The following is a 21,857-nucleotide window of genomic DNA, read 5'->3' on the forward strand; positions in this document are numbered from 1 at the left end:
TTATCAATTGAGAAAAACTGTAATTTCAGTAATATATGCATTTTTCACTTTCTACAGGCTCTGTCGCAAAGCAGTTTGTCATCCTCATTTCTTGCAGAATGCAGCATTATACAGTTAATCAGCTGTGTAGCCCACAAGCTCAAAACTGTAGTGAAAGCAAGACATAATAAATGTAAGAAAGCAAACAGGCTCCTTGCAGAGAGACAGGAGGCCTGACAGCTATTTGCTACAGTAACATCTTCTGAGTTTAAAGACTGAAGCAAACCATTAAACATCATGCACCCATGAGGACATTTTTGTCCTTTCCATTTTTGATTTTTAGGTAATTTTGACTATGTTTATGCGTTTGACATAAAATTTGGGGCAGGCTCAGGGAATACAGGGTCCGGGTGAGAGGAGCCAGAGCTGAGCTGGCGGTAGAAAAGGTGGGTTTGCGATGGCAAGTGCGCCGCTGAAATCGGCAAGCAGGAAGCAATGGCTCGGGGAACAGCAGGCTGGAGACAGAGTAGGGACTGGCGAGAATACATGGGGTGAATAGAGTCCATGTGTGGCTATGGCAGTCTGGTGGGAAGTGAATGAATGAGCTGAGCTTATATTGCAGGAGGTGGGACTGTGAGCAGGTGAGCTGATTACTGCAGCTGTCTCCAGCTGCTGCAATCAGCAGAATGGAGAGATGCAGAGGAGAGAGAGATAAGAGAGAAAGACAAGAGAGAGACAGGAGAGAGAGAGAGAGAGACAAAAGAGAGAGAGACAAGAAAGAGAGACAGATGATAGACAGAGGCAGTGGGAGCAAGGTGCAGAGATAAATAAGCAGAAGCAGGGAGAAAGGTAGGGGCTGGGGTGGGGATCATAACAAAAATAATATTAATATACAATGTTTTTCTGGCATCGTTTTTGATGTGGATATTTTTGTCCTTAAGGACCTCAGTGTAACGTTTTTAAATTGATGCCTAAGGGTTATATCAATCAGCCACAACATCAGAACTAGTGACAGGTTAATGACCTGTGAAGTGAATAATGCTGGTTGTCTGGCACCGGGCAGTGGGTGGCATATTTTAGGCATTAAGTGTACAGTCAGTTCTTGAAGTTGATGTGCTGGCACTTGGCAGGAGCAGGAAAAACTATCAGTTAAAAATCTGAGGCACTTTGACAAGGAACAAATTGTGATGGTAGACGACAGGGTCAGAGCATCTTCCAAACAACCTGTTTATTTATTTATTTATTTATTTAAGATGGGACAGTGCATATTAATCAACATGAGTCAAGAAATGTCCACATGTAAATATGCCAGATTTAGCCTCGAGGGCTAATTTTCATCTGTAGTCCCAGGGCAGGTAGATGTTAAAATGACACAGGACAAGGCCACACAACAGAAAAGTTAAAAGGTTAAAAAGCAAAGACAGTGTAGACAATAGATTGAAAAGAAAAAACTTACATGCAGATAGCAAAGATAAGACATAATCAAACAATACACAGACCTTAATAAAAAGTAATACTAATAATTAAAGAAAAACAAAAAAAGAACACATAGGTATTAGTAACATTAGATTAATACACTACATGTCTTCGCTATGGCTGCAGGTTTGATTGTCCAGGAGCCAGAGTTTGAGAGCTGTACTGAAGGATTTGAGAGTTGATAAGTTCCTAATGTTTGATGGAACAGTGTTTCATGTTTCAGCTGCCCTCACAGAGAGGCTCAACTTACCAATACTGGAGTCTCTATAGGGAATATTACAGTCTACTCTGCTTTGAGAACGTGTTGCTCTACCTGTTTTTAGATGGATAAATTGCCGCAGAGGAGGCGGGGCTAGATTATTAATTATTTTATAGACAAATACTATATCATAGAATTTTATAATATTCTCCCAACTAAAGAATTTATACTTAGAGAGAATATGACAGTGATGATAGGAGTTATGCTTTTTATCCAACACCTTGAGAGACTGTTTATAGATTTTTTCTACCGACTGTAAAATTGTTTTATTTGTTCGACTCCAGCTTGTCAAGCAGTATCTTACATGTGAAAGAATCATCGAATAAAAATATGTCTTGGCAGCCTCTGCCGTTAGATTACTTCAAATTTGCCTAAAGGTTGCCATAATGAATTTTAGTTTACTTGTAACTTTTTTAACTTGGGATTTAAATGTAAGTTTACAATCTATAATGATCCCCAGATACTTATATTCTTGTACTACTTTTAGAGTGTATTGTCCAACTTGGACTGGTAGATTGAGTTCTTCGCTACGTGGTCTGGAAAAATACATACACACTGTTTTATCAAAATTCAGGCTTAGACATGAATTGGTCAGCCATCTCTCAACAGATGTCATTATAGCTGATAGTTCCCTTGCAGCTTGGCTTTTCGTTTCTGCATGGAGATATATTACCGTGTCATCTGCATACATCTGACACGTTGCAGATTGACAAATATCTGGAAGATCGTTAATATACAGCATGAATAAGAGGGGACCCAGTGTGGAACCCTGTGGCACACCCATGTTGTTATTAAGTGTGCAGGACAAAGAGCTGCCAACTCACACACACTGTTTCTGGTTTTCCAAGTACGACTTAATCCATTGAATAACCACTGCTGAGAAATTGAATTTATACAGTTTTTGAATAAGAATATCATGCTGTACTGTATCGAAAGCTTTCTTGAAATCAAGAAAAACTGCTCCGACCATATTTCCTCTGTCCAATCTGAATCTAATATTCTCCAGCAACATGTTGTTTGCGCTTTCAGTTGAATGATTCTTTCGAAAGCCAAACTGAAAGGGATGCAACTGTTCAAAAGTATCTAGATGTTTAACAATTTGCTCAGAAACATATTTTTCAATAATTTTTGACACAGATGGAATTATGCTTATAGGCCTATAATTAGATACATTCAGTCGATCACCCGCTTTAAAAATAGGTGTTGTTACAGCGGCTTTCCATGCATTGGGGAATACGCCTGAATTAAGTGACCAGTTAATAATTTTACAAATCAGTGGAGTCAGTACATCTTTATGTGTTTTTAAAAATTCTGTATCCATTCCATAAACATCTTTAGTGCGTGAAGTTTTTAATGAGGTAATTATTGATTGTATTTTTGAAATGGTCACTTCGTTGAAAAATAACATTGTTTCCTGATTGTTGGTCCACTTGTAGGATCTAAGCCTTGGCAAAAGTTATTAGTTGTATTATTTACAGAATCTATAAAAAACCTGTTAAATTCATTCGCCACAACATATGCATCATCTGTCACGTTTCCATTTATCCTAAGCTCAATACTCTTGTTCAGGTTAGATCTCCCTGCTAGCCTGTTAATATTGTGCCAAATCTGTTTAGTATTTCCCCTAGCCTCAACTATGACATTAATAAAACAGGTAGCCTTAGCTTTTCGAATTTGATTGGTAACTTTGTTTCTGAGTGATGTAAAAATACGCCTATCATTTGCAGTTTTAGACTTATGTGCTTGTTTAAGGGCAGCATCTCTCTTTTTGATAAGTGACCATACTGTTTCACTTCTCCATGGCAAATCTGTTTTTTTTGGTTTAACTTTCACTTTTCTGACAAAACTATTAATAGTTCATTTTAGTTCCTCCATAAAATTCGAACATGCTTCATCTAGATTTGTTATGTTACTCAAGCAATTATTCCAATTTTTATTTCTGATTGCATTTTCAAGCTTAATTTTTTCACTTCTTGGAATTTTTAAATGGTAAGAATTATTGTTATATTTTGTCCAATGTCTATTCTTAGACAGTTTTCGAATGAACAAAATCATATTGTGATCAGACATCCCTGTTACAAAGTTAAACGTTTTTAATACACGGTCAGGGTAGTTTGTAAATATCAGATCAATTTGTGTGGCTGTCTTTTCAGTTATTCGAGTTGGTCCTTCTATCATTTGTTTCAAATCATACTTACCTACAACGGATTTAAGCGCCTTACTTTTTTTATCGAACCAGTCTGCATTTAGATCACCAAATAAAATAATTTCATTCTTATTGTTAAAATTGTTTAAGATATTATTTAGTTCATCATAAAAAACACACTTTGATTTTGGTGGCCTATACATTCCTATGATATTAAATGACATTTGGTCAGATAGGGTTACTTTAAGAGCAATACATTCCAGTTCACCACTGAAAGACCCAACAATTGACATGTGACATCAGAATTGGACCATGGAGCAATGGAGGAAAGTGCTCTGGTCTGATGAATAACATTTTCTTTTTTTATCACGTGGCTATCCGGGTGAGTGTGTATCATTTGCCTTGAAAGAGATGCCAGCAGGATGGATTATGGGAAAAAGGGAAGCTAGTGGGTGCAGTATCAAGCAATGTTTTGCTGGGAAATCTTGGTTTCTGCATTCACATCAATGTTATGTTGACATATAGTACCTCCTGTGTATCTCTTCATGGGAACAGAGTTCCCTGATGGCAGTGGCATCTTTCGGCAGGATAACGCATGCTGCCACACTGTGCAAACTTGTTGAGGAATGGTTTTAGGGACATGGCAAAGAGCTCAAGGTGAAAATTCTCCAGATCTCAAACTGATTGAGCATATGTAGAATGAGCTGGAAAAAGAAGTCTGATCCATTGAGACTTCCAAGACTTAAAGGATCTGCTATTAACATCTTGGTGCATAGTACCATGGGACTACTTCAGAAGTGTGTGGAGTGGATTGATGTATCAGAGCTGTTTTGGAAGCAAGAGGGGGACTTATACAATATTGGGCAGCTGGTTTTAATTGTTGTGGCTGAACGATGTATATCTAAAGCTTTCAGGGCACTAATGGTATAAATATATAAATACAATGAATATACAATGGTGGATCAATATATAATTAAGCTCACAATGTGAAATTTGATGGTAGAATATATAAAATCACACAAACTTTCATAGTTTCAAAGTGAAACTGTCAAAGGAAACTGGTAGTACAAACTGTAAATAAGAAGAGGCACCGATAAAAAAGGAGACCGTTCCTCACTCTGAATAAAATTTTGAGGTATTACAGCTAATATGAGGTTTACTAAGGTAGGGCCACAACATAATTGCCAAGTGTACCAATTTTTAGGTGAAAAATACATGACTGATAAGACTAAGACACAAAGAACATAAAATGTCATTTTACCACAGCTTGTCCAAGGAAGTGTATTTATTGTACACACATTTGTACTTTTTATATGCACATATAATGGCTTATAATTTTGATAATATATTGTTATCTCTATGTAATGTGCTGGAGATTTTACTTTAACTTGAAGCTGAAGTGACATTTTCAATTGTCAATCTACATCCAGTGAACTATAAAGATAAGTGAAAATATGCATTTCAGAATCTTCATATATTTATTTAAAATCTACAACTGAAACCTCTCATTCAGAAAAATATTCAAACTCTTTGCAGTGGCTTCTAACTGTGGTCATTTGCATCCTGTTTGCTTTAATTTTCAATTGAGCTTAGTCTGGAGTTTGACCAGAGTCAGCTGTAGCAACCTGAGTGAACTGGACAGAGTTTAGAAAGCCCCACAGCTGTGTATTTAAGGTCCCACATATCACACTGCATGTCAGGGCAGTGGCAAAGTGAGTGTGCAGAATTCTGTAATAGAATTCCAGCATGGCACAGATATAAAACCATTTGTACAGCTTTGAGTGTTCCCAGGAGTACAGCGATATCAATGACTGTGAGATTTTTAAAAAAATGTTACCAGCTGAACAGCTCGAATACCTTTTGTACCTAATTATTATTATTATTATTATTATTATTGTTATTATTATTATTATTATTATTATTATTGTTGTTGTTAATAATAACAACAACAATAATAATAACTATTATTATTGTTGTTGTTGTCGTCGTGGATGTGATTTGCACTGGTAATGCAACACCGAGTCAAATGAGTAATACTAATAGGCTGTCTTTTTGAAGCCTGAAACGTTTCTGCGCAGACAACAGTTTCGTTTCCGCGGACTCCCCGCCTCTTTGTGGTGAATGCTACCAGGAAACACAGCAGTGGAACACACTGTGTGCCAGGAACACACTATTAAGCATACAAGAATACATCAGACACTGAACCAAGAGCGTTTCGGAAAACATGTCAGCTTATATTTGCGTCGTTGTCCTAACAGTTTCAGCTCTCGGCGGCGCCACAGGTATGTTTATTTGACAGTTATTCACCTGGGCTTACCGCGTGTGCGGATTATTACTGGAAGTGGAGTTTAGGAGGAAATGTCCTACCTTTTCGAAGGACCACCCAGCCGAATATTTCAGGTTGCTGTTAGCTCAAAAGTCTTGACAATGAGTTTGCTTCAAGGATGTTTGTCGCTTGAGCTGCTTATTTCAGTGAAATGTCTGCAAGTTGATTTGGAATCGAGTGTTTTGTGGCTTGAAGGGGGATCAACTGGTAAATTGTGCCAGTTCCAAATAATCAGTGTGTGTGTGTGTGTGTGTGTGTGTGTGTTTATGTGTGTGTTTATTTTATTTATATATATATATATATATATATATATATATATATATATATATATATATATATATATATATATATATAAACACAACAAAAATCCTCAAAATCACAGAGTAGACTGTTCTGTATGCCTGTACTTAATTAAGAGGGAGTAACTTTGACACCACAGTATAGGTGAGAAAAAGACAACAGCATGTATATAGAACCACAGTGAGCTTGTGTTTGGATTTGAACTGTACAGTAGTATCAGAACTGCTCAGCAGACCCACCAACGTCCGCTTGACCTCCCACAACCTGAACCTGGTGCTGAGGTGGGACCCACCTGAAGGCACAGCCAGCGGCCTGGTCTACACAGCTATGTACAAGTGAGTCAACACTACTCCAACCCAGCTAGTAAAGTCCGTTTCAGTTAAAGCTGTAGCTGATTTTTAGTTGTGGATTGTCTTCATATTCGATTAATAGAATAATTATTTAGACTATTGTAAGCAAATGATGCCCACTGTTTTTCAAATTGCCTGTAGTGGTCAGCCCAAATAGTCCAAAACACAAATACTTTAAGGTTAGATTTAAATCAGGCAAAGCAAACCAACCGATATTCACATCTGAAAAGTTGCACTTTGACAATTTCATGTATTTTTAGCATCAACTAATTCTTTCAGCCTTACTGACTTCCAGTGTTGGAGAAATCCCAAAGAGGACCAGCATTTTATTTTTTAAAAATAAAAATCATATTTGAGTTACCTCAACATTACACCATTTTGAAAGAAATGCAGTGACTCCAAGCTCATTAAGTGCTACTTTACTATATATATAGGCTATACCTGCCACTTCGTCCGTGTTGTTCTGCTTCTCTGAAATGTTGCAGTCAGATCACTTACAAGCAAAGACAAACAAAAAAAAAAACATTTGCACCTGCCCCACTGATTTATTGTTACATGTACTTAATCTCAGTAAGTTTATCTTTATGACTAAAAAAAGTACCGTACTTGAATTAATCTAATTTATTGACTAATTTATGTCAAATGAGATTTTCCCCTTACTGACAACACTATAAGTGGTGTTGTTCAAAAATACCCTTCTCTTCTGGGAAAGAAATGGTATGAGAATACTGTGACTGTTTCATGTAAATGAGGAAACACACGTGTGCTCTGACACACACTTTAGACAGATTACACTGTTAACAATGTGCTCTAGCTTTGTCAAAATTTACAGAGGTTGACCTACTTGATATAATAAAGGATTAGAAAGTTATAGCTGAGCGAGACAACATTGTTAAATCCACAGTGGATCAAGTGGAAGGTGTTGCCTGTCATGTCTGGCAACCATGATATTATAAACCTAGACATATGTCTGAGTAAAAGAAAACAAAACCATACAACAATTATATCTATAGAGAATAGTCCTCTACGTTTGCTGCTCCTCTGTGCTGTACAAGGCTTTTTAGTCTATTTTGTATAATTGTCTGTTTTTCTGGCCTCTACCTTCATCCATCATCACCTTTGTTAATGTGACAGGAGCAGGCACTCGTTTTCTGCTCAAAACATGCTAATAACAAAAAGTAAACTATAATAATTGGCCAATAAAATACAATTAAAATGGTATTTATTTTTTTTTACATGAGTAGTGTATTCATTGATTATGTGTGTTTTGAAAAGTTTACTTATAAGTAGAAACCCACAAATCATTTTAACTCACCTCTATGTTCATGTGTAATTTGAAATTACAAATCCACATGAAATTATAAGATGACTCTGCAATTTCCTTCATCAAGCTAATTCCCAGCAACAGCAGGCTTTTTTTCAGTGAACAAGCTCTAAAGAACATTTGTGGACTACCTGCTTAGTGCAAAAGATGCAAAGAGTTCTAGATTTCTTGTGAACAGAGTGGATCATTTAGCTGACAGAGAGCCAGATATTTTTGTCAAGATTAAGTAGACACTTAACACATGCAGCATAGGACATTGTTTGCTAAGATGTGTCCAATAGTACAACTGTATGAGGTAATAATATGTCTATTTGTGAAAGTAATGTGTTTTTATCCCAGTTAATGTAGTTTTAGAAATAGACACAATTTCTCAAGTGAAGCGCTTGAGTCTTTGTTTGACAGCAACAATTAATTAAAAGTTACTATGTCACACTACCATTACCTTTTTTCTCCAAAGTATTTACATACAGAAATACACTTGCAAATACAAACCTACACTCTCTTGGTGTAAAGCCTGCAGTTGAACATCAAGGGTTTTTCCACTGTTATTCTTTTTGTATTTTGTCATCACAAACGTGTGAAACTGAAATGCTGTTACCAGATCTGTAACATCAGTACTGTGTTTTTGTCACAGAAGCTCAGTCACAGACTACAGAATTGGCTGTGAGAACACCTCATCCCTCGAATGTGACTTCAGCACCTTGAAGATCAGTCCCTATGGAAATTATACAGGAAGAGTGCGGGCACAGCTCGGGGAGGAGAGTTCCAACTGGGCGGAAAGCAACTATGTCACCTTGGATACAGACAGTGAGTTGAAATTTTGCTATTCGGTATAAAGTATTTTATCACAAAACTGAACAGTGGCACTCATTCAAAAAAATGATCTCTGCATTTCTCCTTAGTTTTTAAAGGTCTGTTGTCAAGTCAAAAGTCAAAGTCAGCTTTATTGTCAATTCTTCAATATGTGCATGACATACCAAGAATTGAAATTTCGTTACTCTCTCTTCGTGCAACAGTAGACATTAAATAAAGACTTAGAAAATAAACACTATTTTTGTCGGGAGAGAGAGAAGCCGCTGCATCTGCACGCGCCGCCATCTTGGATCTTGTGGTAAATGTTTTGGTTTTCTGCCAGATGGACTGCAGAGTTTGAAGTCTGTATCCTTGCTGAGTTGCTGAGAGGGTCATGGGAGTTTGACCATTCAGTCTACATGCATTTTGTGGCCTAGGAGAAAGTCAGTAATACTGTTCACCAGGGAACTCTGAGGGGTACTACAGGAGTACATGGTGCCAGGGCCTTTGCTACAAGCCATCTGGTCCTTGTACTAACAAAGTGAGAGTACACCTGTCCATTTTCTGCTCCATTTTTCACGTTGAGGTGCTGACAGCCATCTTGTCCACTTCATATCTGGCTGCACACTGCTCAAGTGCACGTCGAAGGTCATAGTTCGATTACATCAACAGAACCACAACATCTGCATAAAAGGGTATGCAATTTGGAGATTCCTTCCCTTGGCTGCACCTCCATATCCTGTCTATGAATGTCGCTCAGCACCTTGATGTGAAAATTAGAACATGAAAGGTGCATTGGTGCAGTATCAACAGTATTGTGAGCGTTGTTTCAGACTGGCTTGGTGAAAATAGAGCTGAGCCAGGAGGCAAAGTGCTTGATTAACCAGTCAATCTACTTTCTAACCCTCACCTATGAGCTCTGTGTTAGTGACTGAAAGAATCACATTGCAGATACGAGCAGCTGAAGTTTCTTCCATAGGGTGGCTGGGCTCAGCCTTCGATCTCTGAGGATGAGGAGCTTGGAGTAGCCGTTGTTCCTTCATATCTATATAGGAACCAGACAAGGTGGTTCAACATCTGATAACAATCCATATCTAACTGATAGGAGACCCTGGTGTAAACATCTGGAATGCTCTTGAACATGCAGTGTGGTTTAGTTTCATATAGAAGTACTTTTCTGCTGAAGGTTCGGGTCTGTTGGCTCTGAGGTCTGAGTCATTACATTGGCATTGTCAGATTGTTGATTTTTTAAATAATTTTCTTTTGTGTGTGTGTCTGTGTGCATGTCTCATTGTCATGTTCAGAATCTTGCTCAAAGACGAAGCAGCCCTTGGTTCTTGCCTACATGCTACATTAAAGTAACTCTAAATTTACTGAAGGACTCTCTGAACAGTGAAATGTGCATGCATAAACACAACTTTCTTCTGCTGCATAAATGACCTCCCAGCTATAATTTAGTGAAAAGTTTACACAATCTACCTGCATGCCATTTTTAAGAGCTATAACTTTTTTTTTTATTTTAGCTCTATAGAACATATTTTCTGCCAACATTTACCTCTCTGCTTTCTTCTTCCTCAGCGTTCATTGGTTCTCCCACTGTGTCTCTCTCCTCCAATGGTGCAACTCTGGAAGTCAGCATTCAAGATCCAGTGTTCAGTTTCTCGACACTAAGGAATGTATATAATGGAGTCACCTACAACATTACCTACTGGAAGAAGGGCCAGAATGAAAAGGTGGGATATGATGGTTTAACTGCTGTTTAATTAATCCAGTTGTGACTATTGTGCAGCATACTGGGAAGAGCAAAACACTATCAGTCATTAACTACAAAGGACTAAAATATCTGTACTGACTGAGCTTTGAGGTTCTGTGAATGGCATTGGGAATATTCTGTCACATTAAAAAGAGGAACTTGTTCATATTTCCGTACAATAAGTCTTGTTTTGAGTTGCTGTTGATTTGATGGACGGTGCCAGTATACCAAACCTAAGTAAACTTAATGCTTGAATACATTCTGGACCCCTTGGTTGAATCACGGGATAAAAACAATCAGGTCACAAAAATTTAAATTGTAATAATAAAATAATAAATAATAAAATTGTATAATTTTAATCTTATTGACATTTTAATTGTATAATACAGTATTTTTTATTACATATTTAATAATTTCAGTTAAAATTCTAAAGATAGGTTGTTGTCTGGTTGTTAGTGTTTCGATCATAATCTGGAGCCACGTTAGTTCTTATCTTCACAGTAGCACATTCTTCAAACTGCTGAACTGTTGTCAGATTTGCAATCCCATTGATAATGAGGGTTTCTGATCACTACAGGCTGTTTCCACTGCAGGAAGTTGCAGATTGTTTTAGGGCAACCCAAGTCTTTAAGCATGGTCTGAACACAAGAACCGCCCCTGTAGCGCCTCTCTTAGAGCCACTTTTTGGGGAGTAAGTACCAAAAATTATGATTAGAGGGCTGTCCCTGTACATCTTTGATGCACTTTGCCCCCTTTTTTTGCAGTGGAAAATAAATAAATAAATTAAAAAAGACTAAATGAATAATCTCATCTTCAAACACATTAAACAAAGAAAGCACATAAAACCCAGAGATGCATGGTGGGCAGCCAGGGGGCGAAGCTACCCTCCACACTGAGGTTTTCACGGTTCAGAGTGACTAGCCTGGACCAGGTGTCATTGTATGCGAAAGGGGAACCTGCATGGGCCTCCATACACTCCCAATATCAAATTTGTCTGACCTTGGAGCAGGTCACTGGTCCCTGCCAGCTGCAGCCTCCACGGTGGGAGGTTTACGAGCGCAGACAGGAGTGACGAGAGGCCCAAGTAGCCACACACTAGTGTGTCTAGGGCACCGTTCAGCAACCTGCAGCTCCAGAGGCACATGCTGCTCTTCAGCCCCTTTGCTGTGGCTCTCTGAGGCTTTCACCCAAAACAAACAGGGAAATAAATATTGATTTAATTTTATTTTTTGCACAGTTGACATCTTTCAAAGGGAACACCTCTTATCTTGAAGTTTGAGGTGATACTGAGTCACTGAAAACAAAAATATATCTGGTACTCCCCACCAGGCTTTCAGAACTGAAGAAGCCTCTTGGATGAGAGGTGAAACGTTTTCGACTCACACGAGGTTAGTCCAGTTGCCATAACTTATGTTTGCTTGAGACTTATCATGACCTGGATGACTGAGAACATCCACAGAATTATCCCACATTGTTCTGTATTTAATTCGCCTCTGCAGCTATATGTTATATTTTTTCAAAGTAGGCACATTTTTATTTTATAATTTTTTAACAAATATGAGGAGGACTGAAATAGACCTGCATAGTTCTATGTTTAATTCAGTTCTGAACCTATATGTTATATTTATTTCAAAGTTATTTTATTTATTTTCCTCAAATATGGGGAGGACTTAAGGCCTGCTCTGTAATTAATTGACCTTATTGCAGGCCTACATATGCCAGTGTGTTTTTTCTCATCTTCATAAGAGTTGGATATTGTTGTAACAGGTAAAATAGCAATACAGTGTTAAGAATAATCTTTATTCTAGTTCTATAATTTCATAAATACAACAAATGTTGGTTTTTGCATATATAGTAGAACTACACATAAAACTTTATAAGCTGTGATATCAAATATCTTTCGCAGCTCCAGACAAATTTTATTTGGTGGAAAATAGGGCAAAATGTCTCATAGTAAAAGTAGTAAAGGTTGCTGGCCCCTGGTCTAGGGAGACCTACAAGGGCGCTACAGGTAGAGTAATAAAAGGGAAAGGGGCTCCATTGTCAAGGGGTACCATGAGCTGTTTCTGAGGCATGTTTGGGGTTTGCTGATGCAACCAAATTTTGCATTTTCCTTAATTTTTTTATGGTGGTTTGTCTTAAATCCATTTTAGTCAAAATTTTCTCATTACTATTTATCAATGGCACATAATACTATCGTTTTACCCACCAGCCCTAGTGGATGCTCTAAGCTGTTAGGATACATTGAGTCAAGAACATTCACATCTGGACTTTACAGCAACTGCTTTTAATATCTGATCCAATATCCTGATGAAATTTTTACTGAGATGAATGCATAATGCAACACTATTCTACTATATATACTTCCTGTTGACGAGCAACCTTAGACTGAACAAGCTCCTTCAAAAAGCACAGCAGATATTTGTCATTTACTTGGTGGTGAAGGATAAGATTGTAGGCATTATTGTTTGACCTGCTTGTATCTCTCTGTCTTCTCACATCACTGTCTCTGTGATGTCCTTTAGCTGTTGCCGGCCATCATGGGTAGATTAGATCATACATTCTCTGTTTCCTGCAGGCCAGAAGCATCCCCGGCATACAACAGCACCAGCTGGTTCTAAGTGATCTGGACCTCAGGACCAAGTACTGTGTCCAAGTTCAAATCAACACCGACAGGAACTCTAACCCCAGTCAGCCCAGCAGCATTACCTGTGAGAGCACTGCCAATGGTAAACATGTTCTGCTAGCAACCACTAAATCTGGAAATTGTTAATCTGTAAATCTTGGTAGAACATAGAAGGCATTCAAGCCTGAAAATCATTCCTGTTTTCTTATAATCAAGAAATGAGTGTAACGAGATTTTATAAATTGAAGTTGAAAGCATGTTTGGCGTAAATTTAGGAGGCTCATGTCAGTACACAGCACAGAGACCCATTCACAGAAACTGCAAATCCACACAAAAGAGCAAAATGTCAAATGCGCCACAGGTAGGTGTGGGGGGAGCTGAATAATATGAGGTACCCGGGTTATTCTACTCCTGTGAATATAATGCTGGAGTGTCTGAAATCTCAATTTATTCCTCAATGTGGTATAAACAACAGTATGTCTGTAGGGATGGGACAGTAAAATGATTTATGCCTAATGTGATACACAGTAGGCCAAATCGATACAATCACAATACAATTACCAGTTTATCAATGTTTATCAGTTTATATGTGCTGTATTTCTCTTTTTCCATTTCCTGGCACTGTTCTGAATCATTAGGCAAAGTACAAATTAGTGAAATAAAGTTCAAACATTTTAAGATATCTTACTTTGTTTCTCTGTATAGATGTGGTATGACTACATTAGAAAGTTTTTTTCTCTGTGTAAAGTGATGGGACTTGTTATTTTGGCTGCAGCACGACAAACAAAAGCTTTCTAAAACTCTCGCTTTCAATTACAGAAAATGTCAGTTACCAGCTGCTTTAGTAATTGTGTTAGCTCTGTTTAATGACAGAGTATTGCAAAACCTTTCTAGTAATGGCATACTGTACAGCACTTGTACAATGTAGGAAAGGAAAAACATGTATCATTGACTATGGACAGCGACTGACATTATGAAAAATAATAAGTAGTCTACAGACAGACAAAGACTACACCATACATATTTCACAACCTTGCAATACATACAGTCACATTTTTGTAGTGCAGTATATAGAATTGGGATATACTTCCATTTTACACAGGGAAAAGTAAAACATTCATTAAAAAGTGATTTTGGAACCTCAGCTTTGTTCTACAATGGCTTGTCATAAGTCTAACCTAAAGTGCTCTCACTGTATGTATGACAAATTAATCCTGAATATTGGAATGCAAAGCACAGGTGTACTCAGTTTTGATTCAGTGATCACAGGTTTTCTAATTTGTGTGTCAGCAATCACAGGTGTTTTATGTTTTCACTTTTGTTGCACCGAGTTTCTACTCTGGGGCCTCTGTTTTCAATACATTCTTTCAAAAATATTAGTTTTAACTGTTTATAAGAGGAAATACTGTTCTATTTAACTTAGAAGTGATGCAATTTTTAAAGGTGCCTCAATTTTGAATAATTTGCCATTTAAGTGATAATTTCCCAGAGTGGGCTCGCTTCTCTTGTATACTGTACAGCAACACCAGACCTCACTCATTGGTTCTTCTTAGCTGTGCCCTCAGGAAGTGAGCACCACTCAACAGCTGTGTATGTTTGATTGTTACACAGTGATGAAGTAGTGCATGTGCAATATGCTGCTTACTGCTAGTTAGCACAGATCTTCTTTAAACTTTAACTATATTTGCAAGAAGTGTTGAGTCTCATAGAGAGTGGCTTATAGCAACCTAAAAGTCACTATGCATTTAACTGACAGCAGTTTTGATATTCTTAATATAAGGGGCCAAACCAAAATTCACTAGATAGTACATACAGGTTTTACAAGTTTTTAAATTAAACCTAGTCACATACCGATGACTTTTTCTGTCTCGATCTTAATCATTTTGCAGAACAAGAAGCTCCATGGGTGGCAGCCATGGTGGCGTTTGTCATAATGGCAGTGGTAGTGGCTCTGCTGGTGGTTGCGGTGGTGTATTGGAAAAGTATCTCCCAATTTCTCTGTCCAAAAGATGCACTGCCTCCACACTTTGAAGAGGTGTGTACATTTTTATGACTGTCTGTGTAGATTTGCATGCAGATGTTTTCCCTTCATTTGAAGTCTTTAAATTAAAACAAACCCAAATCAGTTTGCTTCTTTCCTTCTTCCTAGTCTCTGCTGGCACATCCGAACTCAAACATGTACCTGCACATGCAGAGTCCAGCTGAGGAGATCTACGACCCAATTAGCATCATTGCAGGTGACAGGACTGTGGAGGAAGGGGATCCTTTGGAGGCAGCAGGGAGCAGCTTCAGCCAACAGCCTGATGTCATAGTGGGGGAAAGGTAAAGGGAAAATGGAAACGGCTGAAAGGCACAGAAGTAGTAAAAGGAGTAGATCTGCACACTGCAGTCAGTGTTTCAGACTCTGAGAAACCATGACATATTCAAGCTGGACTTGAGAGGTTAAATGCAACAATTTCTGCAGCAATGGTGTCTGGCGGAGCCACAGACCTGTGCAGATGCAATACTGATACATCATTCAGGTGATGTTATTTTTGTGCTGTAGAGTTCTAATGTTGCTGACACTATTACCATATATTGTATTTACCTGAAGGAGCATTGCATGGCTCACTCTGAAGAATGCTGCTATGGTGCTACAAGATGTCAATTGAATATATTGTGGATGTTTTTGTGTATTGCCAAATCACAATAATCCATAAACTGATCTTTAATGGGTACGTTTTGTGAAGCAGGCAAAACTGAATTGCCGCACTGTGGCAATGGTTTATTCTTAATAAAAAACAAATCGGTGATGAAGTGAGAGCTGCAAAGTGTTTATTGCAGGGCAGGGCAGTTTACACATTGTTGAAAAAATGACCTGAACTTGAATAAAGTCATGTGCAATGTGTTGGTGCATCCTTATTGGTTCCATTTGCTTTTATTGTGACATGAAACTGTATATACACACAGTAGAGTTCTATACTTTCATGTAAACCTGTAAATAATTAGAAAGTTCAAGGATTTAGAAGCAATTTAAAACAGAATTTCCTACATGTAAAATGAGGAAATATTTCAGATACTGATCTATTTCTGCTGTCGTTAGCACTGTTGCCTCCCGGCCTGGGCTTGGGATCTTTCTGTGTGGAGTTTGCATGTTCTCCCTGTTCCTGCGTGGGTTCTCACCAGGTTCTCTGGCTTGCTCCCGCAGTCAAAAAAAATTGCTGAGGTTAACTGGTGATTCTAAATTGTCCGTAGGTGTGAACATGAGTGTGCTTGGTTGTCTGTCTCTCTTTGTAGCCCTGTGATAGACTGGTGACCTGTCCAGGGTGAACTCTGCCTTTGCCCTGACTCAGCTAAGATAGACTCCAGACCCCCCTCAACCCTACAGAGGATTAAGCAGTGTATAGATGATGGATGGATGATCTATTTCTGTCAGCAAATCAAACTGAAGCAGATTAGTAGTTCCTCTCCAGTCCTGGATTAACCCCCTAAAAACTGATCTCCATGTACCAAAACTACATATTTTGTTGTGGGTTTTTTTTGTTATGCATTGCTATGCAGTGTATGAATGCTCTGAATTAAATTTTGTTGTTATTTTGACAATGACAATAAAAGATTGAATTAAATCGAGATTGAATTGAATTTCCAAGAAAATATTCCCCTCACGCCTTAAAACGTCTGTAGATATAACTTTGTGCTGTTGCTTCCTCTAAAACCTGCCTCTCCACCCACCTCTTTTCAATTGCTGCAGCTAGAGCACACAGCTCACCTTCAGTTCTGCTAAACCACTAAAAATACTCCATGCTACACAATGCCAAGTTGCAATATTGGAGTAATTCACCCATACATATCCAAGCTGGAAACAATTCCATGGAAGAACAATGATACAGAATGCTAAAAGTCTCAATCAATGTTCAAATTTTGATAGTTTCATTGACATTGTAGCTTCATGAAGGAAATGCTCAGCTTTGGCACTGATTGCTTATTGTGCTCATGGCATGTCTTCAAGCATAAAAACCAGTGTTGGGAGTAACGCGTTACTCAGTGACGCGTTTCTGTAACGGATTACAATTTCGAGTAACGAAGTAATGTACCGCGTTATAGTGAAAATACGTTAATTAAATTACAGTTACTAAATACTTAGCTAGTTACTTGCTGCTCTGCTTCCGGAAAGCGGAAGAGGACGTACACTTCCGCTGCATGCACGCCTGCGTGCTTACATCACGCTGAGCACTTTGACCGCGAAGCAGACAGACAAACAAACAAAAATGGCAGAGGAGATGAATTCATTTATCCGATGAGATACGCACACTGTTTTAACTATGTCACCCAAAAAGACAAAAACGTGGTCGTGGAGTGCAAGCTTTGCGTGGGCAGCAAACGTTTGTCAACGGCAGCCAACTCATCCTCCAACCTTTTGAAACATTTGCAGCGTCAACACTCAACTGTTAAGCTTGTCGCTAAAAAGCAACACAGCGAGGCTGCCGCCTCCGACACACCGACACGATACAAGCAACCTCGTCTTGAATTACGCTGTCAGGTAACCCCAAAGACAGAAATAAATAGACTTGTTGCGGCATACGTTGTGGAAGAGATGTTGCCTATTTCTACAGTAGAGTCACCGTCTTTCAGAAACATTTTGCACAAAATACAAACTGCTGATGTTATTATATGCTGATTATATTATTTGGAGTTTTGCACTACCAGCAAGTAGTCTTGAAGACTATACTAGTTGTCCTGGCTGATTCATGTTAATAACACATTGTTTGAGCTAGTTTTAATTACTTTTATTTAAATGACTTCAATAAAACAAACATACATCTTTGACTCGCTTCTCTTTATTTTTTGGGATGCGAAGTAATCAAAAAGTAGTGTAACTTAGTTACTTTCTTGAGACAGTAACTAAGTAATGTACCCAATTACTTTTTAGAAAAGTAACTAGTAATTTGTAACCAATTACTTTTTCAAAGTAACTTACCCAACACTGATAAAAACACCATATGGACATGTTAACAATGTAAAAAGCTCATAGCATTTTTGGAGCTACTGGGCTAAGGGTCATTTTTTTTCCCAAATGTCCTTACCGTATGTCATCTTGTAGCCTTAGATTGTAAGTGATCTGCTCCAAATAATGTAACTGATTCACATTTTTATAAAGGTGTCCACAGAGGGGCCGTGTTTTTGAAGCCAGCATCTTATGATCGCTTTCTTGCAGGCTGCCATGAAGATTATTAGTAAATATGTGTCATTTTTGTTTAGATCCGCTGGGGGAAGTCCAAGGTATAGTGTGGGGAAGGACATATTATCCTCAAAGCATAGTGCTTTAGAGATTGTTTTGGACACTTCCTCCCAAAAAAGCCTGATAAGGGGACAGGACCAGAATATATGGGTGTGGTCCACCATTATTCTACCATACCTCCAGCATGGCAGTGGGGTCCTCATTTGTCTAGATTTTTGATTTTTGTTTAGGGGTTATGAAATAGCAAGTAATAGGATAACGTTATTTTTTACACCGACAAATCAGAGAAAAGATGGTTTTACCTTACCTGACATGTTTCAACTGCATCTGCAGTCTTCTTCAGAGCGTCATCCGACGTGTGCTGATGTGTCCTTTTTTTATTAGGTGACCGGTCTGACAGATCTGTCAGAATCTGTCAGACCGGCCACGCCCCCTGCCCTCCGGTGGTCTCTGGAGGATGGAGTCCCAGGTATTAGAGGGTGTAGGCCCCCTCGTCCCGGTTCATGGAGCAGCTCGCCCGCTTCCTGATCTCAATGGCCTCCTTGATCCATCGTTTTTGTTTGTTGATCTCCGATGTTACAATCCTCCCCCTGTCCCAGTCCATGATATGATTATTTCTTTTGCAGTGATCTGTGATGGCTGATTTTTTGTTTCCTTGTTCGGCTTTTTCTTTTTGTGTTCTTGTGAGTCGTCCAGTTGTTTCCTTTTCGCATTCTGTCTGCAAACAGAAACGCTCTTCACAAGAGAAACGGACTGCAAACAGAAACACGCTTCACAAGAGAAACGGACCACAAAAGAGAAATGCACTTCAAAACAGAAATGCACTGCGGACCAGAAACACGCCACAAATAGGATAACACAATGGAGGGGATTCCACAACGGAAGTGCTCCAGGTCACTAGATGGCAGAGCTGAGTTTCAACACCAGAAACAGACGAGTGAATAAGAAAGTTGAAGTTGGAGGGAGAAGATTTTTTCTCTCAATTTATGACAAAAATCTGCTGTTTTGCTTCAATTGTACAAAGTCACAAAGCATACATTCCAATCTGATCATGCTATAGCCATGAGCTCAATAAATTAACTGTTTTAATTTTTTCATTAAGGCACACAACAAAAGATTACAAAGAGATTCAATAAAAGTAAAAGAAAAAAGAACAGTGGTAAACGCAGATTCGTTCTTAAATATTAATCAGAAAGAAATTATAACTCAATTACGTCACAATAATCGCCATCAACAAGAAAAGGTGTTTTCAAATATTATTTGTATCTTATTAATATGTTATTTCTACCTTAGGAACAACCCGTAAGACTGTATATATGTAGACCAGCTGCGTTTCACAGTTGTCACATACACCATATATTTATTAAAATCACAGCAGGCAGAGGGATGTTTAGTAAAAGTAAACATATTTGCCATTGTTGGTGTTTTATAAGGGCCTTTGCACCTAATGAGAAGGGGTATATTTTAAAATACTCGAAAAGATATACTTCTCTCTTTCCTACGTTTTTACGTGTCTCTCAGATGTTGCTGTGAAAATACTTGTGTAGGTATAGTTGATTTACATAGCTGATTTTAGTGGGGTTGAGTTTGTGGGTACTGGAACTAACATTATGGGACACACCAGGTGTGTGTGTTGCATTCATTTTAGTTTACATTCATTTAATTGAATCACTTTATGTGTTTTTGAAGCAGTCCACAATTATCAATGCTTCTCTTCTAGGCTGCCATGTTCTGCCCTTTCTGTGGCCATGATCTTGGCATTGTCCAGGTGTTCTGTGGCAAAAATGTGCAGTTCTTATCAGAGGCTGCAAGTAACAGTAAGTAGACTTGATTGTATGGGTTTAAAGATTTTAAAAGGTTCAAAACATCACAGTTTTAAACATATTACTGGCTATTTCAAAAAGTCAGTTTTGGCCTGAGTGTCTGCACATTTTTTATTGTATATAACAAAAGTCATATTATATTGTACAATTATTTATTAGACTTTTAACAGCTCATATCACAACTACTTATAAGCATTTATGATACAAGTTATTTTTTCATAGAATTAAACAAAATATAAATCAGATTTTGTGGTTTTGTTATGCATCAGTTAAAAAGTGAGTTTAAACATTTTCTAAGACAGTCAGGTTGTCATAAATAATCTGTATGTGTGGTCTGAGTAACTTATAAATTTGATTGCAAGTACAAAGAAATTCATGTTGAAACAAAAAATAGTGATGGACTTGTGCGCACAGCATTTGCATGCACAGTTTAAGCACAAAACTGTTCATCATACACATGGTTTGTGAACGAGGTCGAATGTGTGCGGGTCCAGGAGAGATGGCAGGTTGCCGCTGAAGGTCCTCTCTACAGACTGATGTACTGTAGCCTGTCTTTGCTGAAAAATTGTGTCTTTTTGTCTTTTTCTCTCATTGTTCATCAGGTTCAGCGTCAGACAGCCCAGAAGAGGGCCTCATTCAGAAATACTGTCATGATGGCTATAGCTATGATGAAATTTTAGATGTCCTGCAAACTAAACACTGTATCAAAATCTCCCTCTGTTCTCTGAAGGAAAAACTGAAGCATTTGTCATTGTCGAGACAAAAAAACTACTCTCCTCTTGCTACTGTTCGAGCTGCCATACAAGAAGAGCTGAAGGGACCGGGAAGACATTATGGTTATCGTTGGATGTGGCAGACATTGCAGCAAACATATCACCTCACAGTGAGAAGGGATGATGTCATGGCTCTGATGAGAGAGCTTGATCCCTCAGGAGTTCAGCTTCGTGTGGGACGGAAATTTGTCAGAAGAGTTTACAGCTCCCTTGGCCCAAACCATGTCTGGCATGTGGATGGCTACGACAAATTAAAACCATTTGGTTTGGCCTTAAGTGGTTGTATTGATGGCTACTCCCGGAAAGTCTTGTGGTTGTTGTGTGGACCGAGCAATAATGACCCTGTGGTCATTGCTCAAAACTATATACATGGTGCCTCAGAATTAGGAATGATTCCAATGCGGCTGCGCACGGACTGTGGCACTGAAAATGGCACAATGGTCGCAATCCATTGTGCGTTAAGATCATCACATGCTGACGATTTTGCTGGGGCTGCCAGTCATATGTATGGCTCTTCAACAGCAAACCAGAGAATTGAAAGCTGGTGGTCATACTTCCAAAAGCACAGGTGTGGTCTACAGCATACTGAACCTTTTTTGACATGTGTTAGAAGAACCTTACTTTGATGATCATCAAAATGTTATTTTGGATGTTATTACATAAAACTACCTACCCTACGGCTTAACATGACTCCCTGTACAGGTCTCAATTC

At 38.4% G+C, this 21,857-nt stretch overlaps 1 protein-coding gene across 1 annotated transcript; it reads left to right on the forward strand.

The window, feature by feature from the left end:
- The first annotated feature begins 5,983 nt into the window (after positions 1-5,983).
- Positions 5,984-16,936, forward strand: crfb4 (cytokine receptor family member b4). Its single transcript, XM_023299105.3, has 7 exons — positions 5,984-6,142; positions 6,698-6,821; positions 8,795-8,967; positions 10,531-10,685; positions 13,284-13,434; positions 15,221-15,366; positions 15,481-16,936. The coding sequence occupies exons 1-7, from the start codon at positions 6,085-6,087 to the stop codon at positions 15,655-15,657; spliced, it is 984 nt and encodes a 327-aa protein (XP_023154873.1). The 5' UTR covers positions 5,984-6,084; the 3' UTR covers positions 15,658-16,936.
- Positions 16,937-21,857: the final 4,921 nt, after the last annotated feature.

The sequence above is a fragment of the Amphiprion ocellaris genome, chromosome 11 (assembly GCF_022539595.1).
Source record: "Amphiprion ocellaris isolate individual 3 ecotype Okinawa chromosome 11, ASM2253959v1, whole genome shotgun sequence".
NCBI classification, from domain to species: domain Eukaryota; kingdom Metazoa; phylum Chordata; class Actinopteri; family Pomacentridae; genus Amphiprion; species Amphiprion ocellaris.